At 36.5% G+C, this 16,456-nt stretch overlaps 1 protein-coding gene across 2 annotated transcripts in view; it reads left to right on the top strand.

Annotated features, from left to right (window-relative positions):
• SRFBP1 (serum response factor binding protein 1) overlaps window positions 1-16,456 on the top strand; it is an 81,470-nt gene that overhangs the window by 17,405 nt on the left and 47,609 nt on the right. For both annotated transcript variants that reach the window (XM_042787937.1, XM_042787936.1), the window contains exons 2-3: window positions 10,945-11,033; window positions 12,000-12,072. In XM_042787937.1, coding sequence (XP_042643871.1) covers window positions 10,945-11,033; window positions 12,000-12,072 — 162 coding nt within the window. The remainder of the gene's footprint in view (window positions 1-10,944; window positions 11,034-11,999; window positions 12,073-16,456) is intronic.

The following is a 16,456-nucleotide window of genomic DNA, read 5'->3' on the forward strand; positions in this document are numbered from 1 at the left end:
TGTAATGTTTAAAGAACTTCAAGACTAAATAAACTATTAAAAGACAAAATTATATATGGAAGAATCAGCTTAGCTGGCAGTCTTCAGAATTTCCATCTTAAGCTTTGAGTCAGTTTGGGTGCCGATTTTCTGCTTGCTTTTAAAGCCCATCATAAGCTGTGCCACCTTTTTGGATGCAAATAATTTCTTTCAGTGGATGTTGTCCAAATCCCTTCCAAAAATAAATTAATGCATGAATAATGTGAGATCAGATCTACCAGTGCAAAAAGAAGGGGCAGCATCCATTCTTGTAGGGCTAATTGGCATACAACTGCCACTGTCCCTATTTCCCCATTCTCATCCCACACACAATTAGTACCCTAGTGCAGCAGACTGGTTTTACAGCTGGAGCTGAGCAGCTTTGTTGTGGTTTGAAAATGAATCTTTATGTTTTAGTTAATGATAAAGCACATTTGCATGCCAATCTGTGTGAGACAGTATGACAGGTGACCCGCTGACTGTTTGCCCATAGGACATTGGAGGTCTACTGATGAGGGATGGATGATCCATGAATGCCACATTCACGAAGTTCCTTGAAAGTGAACTGTAGCATGCAAAGAACAAGTTGGCCAGGGTCCTGCAAGGTCCTGCACCTCAGTCAGGGCAACCCCCCCATATCAATACAAGTTGTGGGCTGAAGGGATTGAGAACAGTCCTGCAAAGAAGGACCTAGGGATACGGGTGGATGAAAAACTGGATGTTAGCCGGCAATGTGCACTCACAGCCAGGAAAGCCAACCATATCCTGGGTCACAACAAGAGAAGTGTGGCCAGCAGGCCAAGGCAGGTGATTCTACTCTGTTCTCGTGAGACCCCACCTGGAGTGCTGTGTCCAGCTCTGGAGTCCCCAGTACGAGAAAGACATGGATGTGTTAGAGCAGGTCCAGAGGAGTGACACAAGATTTTTCAGATGGGTGGAACATCTCTTCTGCAAAGAAAGGTTGAAAGAGCTGGGGATGTTCAGCCTGGAGAAGACTCCAGGGATGCCTTATTGCGGGCTTTCAATACTTAGAGGGCTTATAAGAAAGATGGGGACAGACTTTTTATTAGGGCCTGTTGCTATAGGGCAAGGGGTAATGGTTTTAAACTAAAAGATTTAGATTGAACATAAGGATGACATTTTTTTTACCATGAGGGTGGTGAAACACTGGCACAGGTTGCCCAGAGAGGTGGTAGATGCCCCATGCCTGAAAACATTCAAGGTCAGGTTGGATGGGGCTCTGAGCAACCTGATCTACTTGAAGATGTCCTTGCTCGTTGCATTAGACTAGATGACCTTTAAAGGTCCCTTTCAACCCAAACTATTCTATAAATATTCACCAGTCAAGTGCTATGTGGAAGTAAATGAAGGAAGGTAGAGAAGAATATAAGGGAAACAGCATTGTGTTAACAGTTTGCCAAAGTTTATTCACTTTCTTACCATCCCCCTCTTGTAAACATTTCTACAGTCTACTTTTTCAAGTGACTGATACCCATGACAGACAATCAGTCTGAGGTAGAATAAGGGAAATGTTCTGATGCACTGGTTTGTCCTTTCAGCTGAGCTGCCAACTAGTTGTTCTGCTTCTGCTTTCCTTGCAAGATGGAGTGATATCTATTCAATTGCTTTAGTTACATGTTCAGTTGCAAATGAGTTGGTACTTAGTCGGCCTCTTGCTGATTTATGTAGCAAGGAGTCTTGCATCTCTTAGCTCTGTCAGACAAACCCATCGCTTGATGTTTTGGAGTTTTTACGGGTGGGCTGAATTTAACACGCGTTTAAAGCACGTGCTGATCTGGTAGCACGCGGTCAGAAGACAGAGTTCTAGCTCTTCACTGGTGGCTAGGCTAATACTATGGTTTGTGAGTTATGGTAAGTGAAAGCGTGGCGAGTGCTCAGCAGCATTACTCAGGCTTATTTTTAGATAAAAGGAGGTTAATCTTTAAAAATTATGCATTAACCTGAGTCATGTTATATTTTTAGAATATCCTCAGTACACAGGTCTAAGTTTGTAAACCTCTTCTGACTGTATCTTTGTTTTTTTTAAAGATGAACTGTCTCGAAGTGGAAGAAGTAGCAACATGACAGTTCATCTTTAAAGGGAAAAAAAAATAATCCTGAAACAAAGCAATCACACACATCCCCTGAGATTAATACTGGAAACACTCACTGCATTTCTGATTTTGTTATGTGAAAGGTGTCACATGCAGTTTTGACACATTCTTCTCTTCATGAAAGCAGTTCAACTCCTCAGGTTTGGATAATATTTGCAATTTGTATAATTAATCAAAAAATTACACACATTGTTAGTATAGTCAATGTATGGTGTTACGCTTCAGATTGTGTAAGTACTGTAGAGATTCATAATGTTGGCTCTGGGAGCAGAGCTTTTTTTTTTATCTGCTTTCAAGAAGTTCACCGTTTGAAGAGTAAAGGGGGAAAAAAACATCACCACTCATTATTTATGCATGTGTGTTCATCCTGATAATTCTTGTGTCACTACTGTAGCTTCTGCTATTACCATCTTCCTGTGAAATCAAAGCATAAGGACATGTGAAATTCACATGTGGCTTCTAGCTAGAGCTCTGGTCTAATTGAGAAAACGTAGACATAGAAATCCATTGATTTCAGCTTGTCTGTGTTGACTGCCTTGTTCACATCCTCCTTCCACATTCCATGAAAATATTTTTAGCGGAGTGCTAGCTGGGGGGTTTTCAAACTCATGTCCATCTGATCAATTAAAGTGTTAGAAATCACCTTCAGGTAGTTACCTGTTCTGCAAGACTTGTGTAATTTTTATTTCCATGTGGTGACCTACATGCTGATTTGTGTAATATAGAATATTTGGTCTGGTTTATCACAGTTTCTTCTTATCTGGACATTTACAACTACTGCTATTTAGGGTTTAGAAATATGTCTAGCCAGCTCTTGATCCTGGTTTGGACTCGAGAGCTCGAATGCTTTCTGAAGTACTACATAGAGCCTGACTCCATACAGTGAGACACTGACTTTGAAGCAATAAATCCATTAAATTTAGGTCTTTGGCAATGAGCAAGTAATTCTAGACTAGCCTTACTCCCTCCCAACTATCTGAGATATTTGGAATTGCTTTTCAAAACCTTTAGATGAAAATGATCTTTGCTAGCAGTCTAAGTACTCATTGCGGTTTCCACTTGGAGAAACTATGCTAGAACTGACAACTGTTCTTCATGCAGGAGGAAATACGCTGCTATATTGAAAAAATAAATTCGTATTTTAGTGCTTCAGTTGAGAAAGGACAAAGAAAGCAGCATGGACAGACAGTGGAGGAAGGGTTTAACGGGAATGTGTGCATTAGCTCTCTTGTGAGAAAGGTGGGAACACGCCCAAGTAGGCAGTCTGCTTTTTCCCATTCATCTTTAGCGACCCTCCTCAGGAACCTGATGGGGAGTGCCCAAAGGACTGAGAGGCTTCTGGTGTTTTGCTTTGTGGGTGCCTCCAGCTAGCTTCTGCCTCCTTTGGGCTGCAGGGTGCTATGTTTTAATCCAGAAAAAGTTGCTTCATGTTTCATGAACTTGTCTACATTTGTTAGATGTATAGAGTTACAACTTGTTTCAAACCTGTTTGCATGTAGCTCAGAATGGCATAGGCACTGGCTGAAGAAACTGTGTGTTCCTTAACACTCTCTGTGCTGGGTTTTGATCCTTATATTAAATACAGGGATAGCTCTTTTATCGTAGTCTGATTGGTTTGTTGTAGCTATCTCTCTGTCTCCTTCTATACATTCTAACTTTGTTGTTTTCCCTGGCACTAGCTAGCATTCATGTGACCATAAGGGGAAACAGTTTGGGAAACTGATCTGGCTGAAAACTCACCTTGTTTTGTTTTTTGTAAGGTTAGGATGTGTGGGGTTTTTCTTTTTTGTGGATATATATTTGTGTAAAACTGTACTGGAACCGAACAACTGAATTCTGATACTCCACATAGGTGCATTTACATTGTTCTTGCTGCCTTTACCTCCCTACTTATGTATGTTTTTACAATGCAAATGTATGAAACTGTTATAAGTCTTAAGACTGGCCATTTCCAGATATTTTGACATGTATAAAATATATACTGTAATATAGTGATTTTTTTTCTAAAAATGAAAAAAAAAGTAAACTTGGCAATTCTTAACTTTTCCTAAGAATCTAAAAATCGTTAGATCTTTCAAGCTGACATTCCAGATAATAGAGAGAAATATTTGTAATGAAGTTCCAGAAACATTTTTTCACTTGGATTATTTACTCAAAAGATTATGTACTATTGTTAGTTCTGGCTAATATGGAATCCAGCTGCAGGTGTTTTGAATTTTAAAACTCTCCTTTGCCAAATAGCACCAAAAATTAACATTTAGAATACTCTGTTGCCATGGTAATTTCTTGGTTAGAAGACTGCCAAGTAACTGTAAAATGAAACTAATGCTTTTGGTGTGCCCTAAAACGAGGACAGGAAAGAAAATCAGTGAGAACTGAAACACTACTTAGTTCCATGTTTTTCTTGTAGATATTGGAGAGACCTTGAATACTCAACTTCAATACATTTCACTTTTTTTTTAAGCTGGATTTCTTGCTTTGACATTTGTTGATGCATAATTTAAGCAACATACACAACTGATTTTGGTGTGTTTTTTAATGGCCTTTTTTCCATTTCAACTCCAGCATTGCTGATTAACCTTTAGGGGGTTAAGAAGCAAATTTCTCAATGCAGTAAAATCAAAAAGCTATTGTATACCTTTACCACATGTAAATAATTTTTTTCTTTGAGCTGTTTAGATCTTAATGGATCAGACTCACATTTCAACTTTCTAGGGTTCTTTTGACATGGAAGGGCTTCACTAGGACTGAGGTATATCATGTACCTACAATTTCATTTATTGCTATCGTTCATTCACTAGACCCAGTTTGTATATATGGTGATTTGTTGATAGCAATATGATCAGGTATATTTAAAATAGATTATTTTCTGGTACAGAATTTACAAGGTAGATTCTTGATGTTTTCTCAGTGTCATCACACTCTCATGACCTTCATGTCCGATAAAGCCTGTTAGCCTTGAGAGCACAGGAAGAAACTGAACTAGAAAAGCAAACTCAAACTTACCCTTTTATTTTTTCAAGCATCAAGTGACATTAAAGACCTAAGAGACCTTATATGGCAAAGTGGATTTGGACATATCTGTGTAAAATTACAGAACATTGCTTAGGAATGATACCTCCAAACTCTAAATGAAATTTTTTTTACAATTGTGTCTTGACCTTGAAGACATCCTGCTTATAAGAGAGACTTTACCGTGTTGGGGGAGAGTAGGGAGGCCTCTGTTTAATGGGTATGTGTTTGTGTAAAATTATGGATATTTCAGAATGCTATTAACTCTTACAGTGAGTTTTTTCACTGGATGAGGTTAGGTTTAGTGTACTTCTTTGAGGAGAAGAGAATGACTTGTCTTTTCTTGTTATTTGTGCAAGAACTGGGACTAGACTATGTGCTGGCATACAGCAGAAGTTGATGAATAAACTCAAGTCTATCTAGTGCTGGTTGTTAAAGGATTTAATAATTTGTTTAGGTCCATTATTGGGTCAGAACCAAAATGTTAAGCACCTCATGGACTGAAGCCCAAAGAGAACAGTTCTATATGCTTCAGGCTGCTCAGAGTAAAAAAATGTGGCCACCAGTTTATTGGCTGTATTGCATTTTGGATAGCTGGGGCCAACTGCATAAATAAAGTTTCATTAACTTTGAATTAAGAAGAATTTAAGACATTCTGGGTCTTTCAGGTATTTTCATGCACAATACTAGCTTTTGTACATGGTAACATGAAAAAAAATGGTTTTCATATTGTAAACTTACACAGTTCTTCTAGTATTTCAGTAGTTTTGAATAGAATATATTAAGTTGTGGGCAGAAACATGTAATTACTTATTGTTTCTTTTAATCCACTGGATTAATATTTTTGAAGAATAGTTTGGTTTTGAGGGTTTTTTTGGGTCAAGTATAGTTGATACTATCGTTCAGAGTAGGCACGTACCTTTCTTGATACAACTACAAATCTTTAGTCACACTTCCCTTTATTTTTTTTTCTAATTGGCTGAACACTAGCTTAGTTTGGAGGCATGTTGCCTGTACAGACTGTAAAACAAGTTTCAGAATTGGCCAAGGGTAACATTTTATTCTAATGTAATGTTCCTTTGAGAACTTTGCTGCTGTTGTCTTAAAAATGTGAAGGCAAATACCTTTGACTAGTCATGTGAATTTGAACGAAATGTTGTGCCTACACTGTCATTTTGTCCATTGGTCAGTGTATTTTTCTTGCCAGTACCAATATGAGGATTGTCCTGTAGTGATCTAGGTTTTTGAAACCTAAACCAGATATTTTTTCAGTTCTTTCATTAAAAATACTCTAGGTTTCTCTTCAAGAAACTTGAAAATTTTCATAAATGGTTTTTTGCAACAGCTTAATTGTGTGGATGGTTCTTAAAATAACTTTGTTCTATGACACGTTTTGTCTTGTATTATATACAGTAACCATCTCCTATTAATCTAAAAGGGATAATGTATGTGATCAGAAGTCCTTTATCCAGTGAGCCTAGCCCTCACCCAGGCACTTACTCAGCCCTTCCAAGATTTTTGTTAGCTGAAATTAAGTAATTTGTAACTATGACTGAAATATCAGTATTCAAACCAAACTACTTTCTTGAAAAAAAAAAAAAAAACAAAAGCCCAACCAAACAAAAAAACAAAACAAAACCAAAAAACAACAACAACAACAAAAAAAAAAAACCACAAACAACCTAGAAGGAAACTTAGAGATCAAAGGTATGATTAAACAATCCTGTGTCATTTTCTTTCCCTTTATTCCCCCTCCTTGGGCCTGAGAAGGGTTTGGACATGCTGAGGACTGGGGAGGCTTCACTGAACTACTATATAAGAGGACAAATCTCTGGGAATGGTTATTTACCCTTCAGAGGCAGGAGCAACCTGGAGAAAGAAGGCAAAGTGGCTGAAGCTGTTGATTTGTCCCTTCCTTGGCTGTAAATTTTGGGTTAAATATAGTTCTTGTGATGCATTTAAACACACACTTGTTAGATGCATTGTTTGCTGGAAATCATCCTCTTGGTTTGACATACACCCTCTTGTTCCTTTGTACCATGCCAAGTGTACCATCCAAATCAGGGGTCTTTTTGTTGCCAGATACTGCTGCTAGTAGCGAGCAGCAATTCCTATTACAAACCCCTTCAGTAACATGCACTCCCTGGGCAAAGATAAACTGCAGGAGAAGTTTTCTAGTAATCTGCTGGTCCCATGCTGCACTCTTTGCACTTTCTCTCTTGAAACAGCAGCAGCTAATGTCTGCCTATGGCTTGAAATGGTTTGTGTGCAATTGTCTGGTACATGTCATGTTTTGTGGCAGCGCTTACTGTAGGTTGCAAGTTGTTGGGGTTGTGGAAGCCTCTCTTTGTGGAATACCTGTAGCCAAGGAATTTTTCTGCATTTCATCTTTGTTTAGGACCTGTAGTAATATAAATACTTGCAGTATACTGTGGAAGGCATAGTGTGGAGTTGATGTGATTTTTATTCCTAACCATAGCTTTTGAAACATTACCATGTGCTTTCAGGCTAGCATGTGTTACTACCTAGGCTTGCTTTTAAGTGAGTTCACTTCCCCTATGATTTCTTTGAGATTTAATAATTTATATATTATCTTTACATATTCTTACTTTTATATTATCTACCTATTTAAGAATTGTAGTTAATAAATATGCATTAGTCATTAATAAGCACGGATAGTTGTTAGCATTAGTAAATAGTAATGGCTTAATTGCCTTGTAGATATTGTTTTCCCACAGAATAAAGAAATGTCTTCAACAAAGGAAAGCATCTCTTGTTCTTTGTTGCAAGGAATTCTTGAAGTGGTTATTTCCACTTATAATTGCAGGCTTCCTGAATTTCCAGGAATCCTAGAATGCGTTCCTGTTGATAGAATAAGTAGCTTGCTTTGAGATTTGCCTGTGTTTATTCTCTTGCGTTTACTGCGACCTCCAAGTAGATTAAAAATCCTTATAGCCCGATCTTAAAACATTGATAAGTCTGACCCTGACTCACACTGCAGCCTTTCTAAGTTTCAGTGCAAAGACTTCTCCTTTTCTTGTATTTCGTAACCTCTTTATAAAAAATTTCTTTCTTATTGGGAGTAATTATTTGTTACTGTTTTTCAAAATCTGCTGCTGGTTTTGGTGGGGAGGTTTTTGGTTGTTTTTTTTTTTGTTTGTTTGTTTTTCTGGGTTGTTTGTTGTTTTGGTTTTTTTGGTTGTTGTTTGGGTTTTTTTTGCTGTTGTTTTTGTCTTGTTTTTTTTACTCAAGAGGAAGTTGCCTATTTCACTTTGTAACATGAGAGGTGGATAGTTCAGTGAGTCCTAGGAGCCACCCTGGTGGTCTAAGCCGCATTATTTCAGGCACACTGTAAATCTAAAGCAAAACTTTTTTGATTTCTGTCCCAAAGAGCTGACTGCTTTCTTGAGAACTTTATGAGTACTTCCAAGAACACAGTTGATGCATACTGTCCCGTGTGAAAGAAGTGACTGTGGATTACATAAATTGATATTCCTAGTCTGCCAAAGAGTGAATACCTTCCCTCATTCCTGCTGTCATATGTCTATACAGCCTTCATTGGCTGGCAGTGGGGGAGGCTGGGGTTTGGCTCTTGTAGGCCCCAGAAACATGCTGTGTCTGCATTAGTATTTCTATTAAAAAATACATCACAAAATATTTTTTGAAAGAAGGTTAAATATACCTCAGGTTTGGGTTTAAAGTAACTAATGTGTAAGGTATGAGTTATTTAAATTCAAATGTGTCTGTAGCTTGCTGATGTTTTTTATAGTTATTTAAAAATCAGAAAAGAAAGCAAAACAAACAGTCGCCCCCAAAACGTTCTGACAAGTCATATGCAGTTTGCATCTGAAGTGCCATACTCTTTGAATGTATATAGTATCTGAGAGGTGTTCAACCAGAAGATGCTTTATTTTCTTCCATTTAGGAGATGTAATATAGGGAGCTGTGATAACGTTCAATATCTTACAAAAATAAATGTTTACATATTCAGATGGCTAATGGTAATGTTAAGGATTTCTTCCTTAGTGCATAAAGACTTGAGCAATGCTGCTGTCTAGCAGGGACTTGGCACAGGTGCTTTTTGGCAAGTGGTTTCTGCTGTTAACTGAAGTAGAAATGCTTGTAGGTAGACCTGTGTGTACGGTTATTTTTACTAGAGTAACTGAGGTAAGTACTGAACTTTGCTGTATCAATTTTAGAACAGGAGACCAATTTCGTCTGTCATTCTTGTCCCAGAAATGTTCTTTGCCTTTTCCCTGCTCTCTGTTCAAGTGCCAGTAATGCTGCGCCAGTACAATTCTCCTTCCCTACTTTTCGGGGAAGCACTGCTCCACATGCTTCTCCTCCACCCTGGCAGAGGTGGAGCTGGCAATCGGCATGTGCCTCTCCCTAGAAATTGTTTTTCTCTGCCTGATTCAGTCTTCAGTAGAGACAATGCTGAGTACAGTTCAAGGCTTAACCACTTGCTTGTGTTGGTAACCTAGCTACAGACATAATCAGGTGTGTAAAATATGTAGATTGTTTTTAAAAATAAATGATAACATCTCACCTTTATGGTCTCTGCACAGGCAATATATATACTAGACAAGCTTCCCATCATAGATGTGAGGTATTCTTCTGTGAGCTTTGAAGAGTTATTTTTTCTCTTTTTTGGTCAAGCTTGATGCAGGTCTATCACTGATAGTCCCGGAGGAACTGACTTGATGGTGCAATCACGCTTAAGCAATCATTTTGGTGTTATCTTTGAGAAACTAGAAGATAAAATAGAAATCCGAGGTAAAAAACTTCCTCAAGAAATAAATGCCAAGTTACTTTCGAACATCTTTAAGAGAAATTTGGCTTTTTGCCTGAAGACTGATTTTCTTTTTTTTTTTTGTTTAATATTTCATATTTTCTAAGTTTAACTTAAATACAAAATCTTAATAGTAATAGTACTATTTATATGAACAAAGAAGGGGTTCTTCTGAGTTGTAAAAAAGCAAGGTTATAAGTCATTGTTGACTCCCTGTATCTCCAAAATGTGCATTTTGAGAAGACAATGCATAGGCCTAAGGTTTCCTCTGGTGGAACTTAATAGCAAAAGATGCCAAAGATTTGTCTGTTTATACCATCTGTCTAATAATAATTAGAATTCTATTTCTTTTTTTTCGGGGACAAGAAATAAGACCAAAACATGATTATTGAGTTTTATTTAATACTGTCTACTTTGAAATACATTTTGGGAACAGATTACTGGGTAGGATAGAAAGCTGAAAGCTACAGTAGTGAGCTGGAAATCACTTTGATTTTATTTACAACAAAAATCAAATATGTAAAAAGATTTTCATATCTCAAATTCTGTTCTATAATAAATAATGTTTAATTTGGGAGTATCTCCTTAAGCTTTCAGATGTTTCATAATGAAAATACTTTTACATGTCATGTACTAATGGAAAAGTACTGGTGCTGTTTCACTGGGACAAAAATAAACAAAAGGAGAAAGGTGAGTCTCCTCAAATCTCTAGCTCAGTCTAGCTCTAAGAATAATATTAAAGTATGGCTAGTTAGGAATGTCTTGTCTTCTGTTTAGACCTCAGACACATTTTTAGACTGGTGGTTGTTCCTCCTCTGATGTTTGTGGAAGCAGTTTGATTTTAAATGAAATCTGAATTAAGTTGAATTGGGTTTTGGTTAGCAAGGGAATGCACTCTTCAAAAACCATTCTTTTTGTTGAATTAATTTCTAAAATTTAAGTCAATGTAATGAAGTGGAAACTAATCAAGGAAAACAAGATTAATAATGTCTTCCATCTTTCTGACAGGTGGTGAAGATGAGAAAAGATGTGAAGAAGGCCAGAGTCCTGACTATTCGCAGACTAACCAGACACATTGGGAAATTAAAGTTGAAAAAGTCAGTTTTAAATATCAGTGTTCTTGTTTGTGTGTTTACAAATGAAATAGTGTCCTAACTGTTTTCCAAGAAATGGAGAAGTTGGAGAAACATGTATTACATTTAAAGCTTAAAGCATTATGATGCATAAATTTTCTTTGTCTTATGTCTCTTTAGATAGACTAAAAATAGTAACTAAAAGCAGTTTCATAAAGCAGAATTGGGATAACATTTTTTTAAAGGGGCTTAGTGTGTTGGAAACTAACCTGAATCACTTACAGAAACTTTTACAGCACTTTTTTAAAAGTGTCAGACTTGATCTTTTAGGTTATTCTGCTGCTGGATGTCACTGTGCAACATTTTCTCACTGCAGTTTCCTGCAAGGTTCTATAGCAAAAAATCCTGTTCAGTTTGCACAGATAGACAGGTCATATTTTATTTTTAATGATGAGTATCAATTCATATTTAAGTAAATAGTTAAAACAACATTTTGTAGATTATGCTTTTAAAGATAACTGGCACAGAGTAATTTATGATGTCTCATTGGAGACGGTGTAACATAACATCTGTTACTGCGTTCAAAGTGTAAATTAAGCCTACTCGTCTCCCACAATTCTAGCAAATTGTGCAAAATAAGAAGCAAGCCCGAAGATCTTTTATATTTAAATATTACCGATCTTAATGGGATTATATTTGAGATAGCAGTGTCTCCTATGTATTGTTGATAGGAATTATAGTTACTATTTTCTAATAGTCACATTTGTCTTTCTTATTATTCTGGTAAATCCTCAGTGTTTCCCCCTCTGTTCAGTACAGCAAAAGCATTAGATTATGTTCAGCTCTGTACTGAAATGTTCATTTAACAACAAGAGAATTTGTTTATGCTCTCTCCTGTTATATTTTTATTTTGCTATTTAGTATTAGCCTATGGGGAAATAAAGTGAACAAAACCCACATTTTTTTAACAAAGACTGACTTCATTTTCAGGGGTTCAGAAGACTTGAAATTAAAGAATCAGAAACGAGTTGAGAGATTAATAGAAGAAATCCATGCCATGAAGGTAATACTGTGTTTAGATATTTAAATAGGAAAGGCAGTTCATTTCAATAACAAAAAACTTCGTCTGTTTTCTGGGACTGCAGGACCAGAGTCAGCTTGGTCATTATTGTAATACAGTTGGAAAATTATGAACATTTGCATATTTCTGTGTTTGCTGCATCTCTCAAGGTGTTAGACAGTTTGAGTCTTTAAGGTTGCAAGGCGAAACATTAATTTGTTCAGAAACACACTTGAAGTTTTTACTATCACAGTGAAAGTGCAGAAATTAAAGTTCTCATGCTTCTCAGGAGTATGGAAAGCATTTTGTGTGCCTGACTACAGTATCCTCATTGTCAGTTCTCTTAGCTTTAAGTGATGCTACTTATATTTTACTTTCAACTTCAAAGTTCTGCGGTAGTGTTAAACTTTAGCTGCAAGGGACTGGTCAGATTTTTTTTATCTTCAGCCTTGCTGTCAATTGATACAGTTTTTATATCTTATCTGTAACAACATATCTGCAAATGCCTCAGAAATTCAGAAATTGTATAGCTTAATGTTTTATACTAGTCATACCCTAGTTTTAACTGATACTGCTTAAAATTGTGTGTTGAAATGAGGTACAAATTCCAGTCATAAGGCTTGAGCACAAGACTCCTGTATACACCAAGAAAATTGTTTTCACATAAAATGGTTGTTTTGTTTGGTTTTCCATGAAGACTGTAGTGATTAAATCACCCTTACTGTTGTGTGTTTGGTTTCTTTTTGTTTTGTTTTTTAACCTTCTTCTCTTTTTTTTTTCTTTTTTTTTTTTCTTTTTTTTTTTTTTTCAAATTTCCTGATCCTTGCACAGATCTTAGTCTTCAAAAAAGCTGGCAACTGGAAAGGCTTTATTGATCCATTTAGATGTGCTTTGTGCCAGATTCATCAGGTGGAATCATAGGGTCTTTTTAGCACAGTACTTGTGAAACAAGAGTCCTAACAGATCTGTAAAGGGGAATAGAAAAAAACGGGCAGCACTGTATTAAAGGGTGAAGCACTGGTAAAGCAATGTGACAGTCATATTGAGGCAGCATTCTTCTCTGGCTTGCCATCAGTGTTAAACTTGGTTTTGTGAATGCTCTGTTTTGATGACACATTTATGTATCTGTTGGAGCATAATGAGGATTCTGGAAATGTCTATAAATTTGTAAGAGTATATATCAAGTGATCAGGTGTAGTGCAGCACTGAGTTTACAAGCCCATGTTTTATGGGATGTCTGTGAGTGCTCCTGAGAGGGTTTCACTGCAAGATCTGTGCAGCACACATCTCCCAGAGTGTTCACTTTGTCCACATTGTGCTTTTCCATCCAAGATTGGCTCATGCAGACATCCTAAAGGCTGCCTGCACTAGGGGCTATGTCGGCCAGGTACATTCAAGCTGTTTCTTTAGCTGACGGTAATGAGCACAGGACTTGTGTTAACTTTAAGAGCAATTGTCAGGAGAGGATAGATTTGTAATCTGGATTGCTGGAGGTGAAAAAATTTTGCTTTGAAATAGTTTACAGAAAGGGAGGAGTTTTCAAAGTGAAAAGCTGAGAAAGAAGAAAGAAAAGCTCTTCCACTTCCCAGGCAAATAGCTAGTAAACATGCTTGGTTATCTGAAATTATTCTGTAAATGGTCTTTACTGTTAAAAAAAAATATGCACCCTTATATTAATACTATATAGCAAAAAGGTTGGGTTTTTTGGGTGTTTTTAGTCTTTAAAAATGAACAAATAAACACTTACTAGCTCTACAGTATATTTCTTTCTTAGATGAAAGAAAAATCCCTGTTTCTTGTGAATCACAGCCTAAAAGGCACTAGTTGTTTACATGTTTTTTCCCTGATGTTGATTTCTAGACTGAGAGAGATGTTTGTAGAGTTGGCGTATAAATATTTGTCATTCACCATGGAAGAGTAACAAGACAGCTTTCACAGAAATCATTGATATTATTTGAGATAGTGGGAGATCTTATATTGGTATAATGTCACTCCCAGCAATCTTTTAAGTGATTGGTCATAGGATTCATAAAGGAGTCTTTGCCTGTCCTGAATGGGTATTTTAGATTTTTTTAGGAAAGAATGGGCGAACAAAAATGATTAATAAAGTGAAATGGTGAGTGATCTACAGAGTTGCAATTTACAGCAGGCTTGTATTACCCAGACTGTTCATGTCCATCCCAAACACTTTTCAGAGGAGATACAAATACTTTCAAAACAGATTGACTGTCTGTGTTCAGAATATAGGAATTAGTCATTTTCCATGTGACATGCAGAAATAGTCTATAAACTTCCACTTATGTGTTTTATGTAAAAAAAAAATGTTTGCCTTCTCTCTTACTAAATGCTTAGCCTTGAGGTCTATAGCAAACTGCAGACAAGTTCAGTTGAAAAGAAAAAAGAAAAAAAAATAAAAAATAATTGTAGCAGTTGAAGTGGTTGTGAACCAGAAAGTGGATGTTAGACCAGTCTGACAGCATGTGTATTTTCAGATTAGAAGATTTCTTGAAATGGCTACTTATAACTTCTGGAACTTCTTTACTGGATGGACAAAGACACAAAGTGTTGCTGTAGAATTAGGAAAATACATCTTTGAAAGAAAAGGAAAATGGTACAATTTTTTTTCTGAGTTTTTCCCAGTTGCTGACATCTTTATAAATATGCATTTTTCTTCCATCTGTCAAAAACAGACCCAGACCACTTTTCTCCTACCATATATCTAGGGGGGGGGAAGAAAAAAAAAAAAAAAAAAAAAAAAAAAAAAACAACCCAAACAAACAAGCCTTCTAGGGACTGCAGGCATGAACAGTGTTTTTTGTGAAGGACTTAATGTGTCCTGATGACCTCAGGAGGCACGAGAGGAGAATTCCATTTCACAAGGCATTTGTTTCGAGCTTGGGGAAGAGAGACTGAAATTCTGGTACTTTGACACAGTTGTCTGTTTTACTGCAATAGCTTAAGTTTCTCTTACACAGGAAAAAAATCTGAGGCGTTGAAATCCCAATAAGGGGGAATTCCTCGCCTTCTTAAGAATTATATTTCTGCCTTCAGCTGCCCATAAACCCACAAAGCTTTTGTACTAGTTAATTTACTCAACACATTTGTTTCTTGGTCAGCACAGTGTTTCAGTATGGCTGCTGCCACTTTGTGGAACCACTGTTATCTTTTATACAGACCGTAACAACAAAAAATCAATTGCCTGATGATTATCTGTTGTTGGAGGCTAGCTGCCTGCAGCAGGATGTGTAAGAGCTGTTATCCTTCAGAATGAGAAAAATGTGAACTTCCAGTTGCAAGATCTTAACTTCTCTTTCTAGTGTGGATCTTTAATAATTGCAATCTGATATTATAGTAAGGAGAAAATGATTGCTGTTATTTGATAGCTCTTAACACTGACTCTTGGACACGGTTTATTCCTGTCTTCAAGTAGACTCTAAACAGACACTGGTGACATTTTCACTGTAAATAAACTGTTTTCTAGGAGTGGAACATAATGAAGTGCTCACTTTTCAGGTTAAATACTGTGTAAGTGTCTAATTTTTCTTGTATATCCTATACATACAGACACGTGCACAGTTTTGCATATATTGAAAGCCTAGGAAGCGTTGGTGCTGGGCTATATTAAGAAACTTTTTGTTATTTTAATTTTTTAAAATAGCATATATTGTTGTGCTATTGTTGGAATGACGTTTAACTTTTGATTCTATATGTTTTCATTGTTAGAAATGGAGATTAAAAATAACTTAATTGTCAAATACAATTAATAATGTCTCAGGCACAACAATCAGAAGTAAACTTTGTGGGACATGAGAGCAGTTAAAAAGTCCGGATGTGGTGGTGCAGGAACTGGGTTAATTGTTCTCAAAGCTACTGAAATAGTATACTGTTTTTTGAGTTGTCAGATTTTGTTTTGTGGAAACCATATAAAATACTTATTTAATGAGACAAAAAGAATAGTAAAATCCTTTCTAGACCTTCTGCTCTGATACTACTTTTTTAACGTATAAAATTATGTATACTTACAGGAATTATGCTAATTCTTTGTCAGGATTGATGGTACTGTCAAAATGGATTCATTATCCATTGTAGAGTACTTCTTGCCATATTTTGGAAGATATGATATTTTAAAAAGTTTCTCTGCACAAAAATAACGGACTCTCTAGTGATTCCTTAGCAAAACATTGCTTATCTTGTTTTAATTTCTTGGCTGAAATTAGCTCATGGTACAACTCTATGTGGTCACTTTACTGTGTATTTAGGAGTACTTTTAGCCTTTATCTTACAATGAAAACCTTGGTATTATGGCAGGTGTTGCTATAGCAATTTCAGTTTTGCAGGATGCCCAATAATGAGATATGGAAGAAGGCTTGTTTGCAGAGTTTGAAGG

This window comes from Tyto alba, unplaced genomic scaffold (genome assembly GCF_018691265.1).
Source record: "Tyto alba isolate M040663 unplaced genomic scaffold, T.alba_DEE_v4.0 Super-Scaffold_13, whole genome shotgun sequence".
NCBI classification, from domain to species: Eukaryota; Metazoa; Chordata; class Aves; order Strigiformes; family Tytonidae; genus Tyto; species Tyto alba.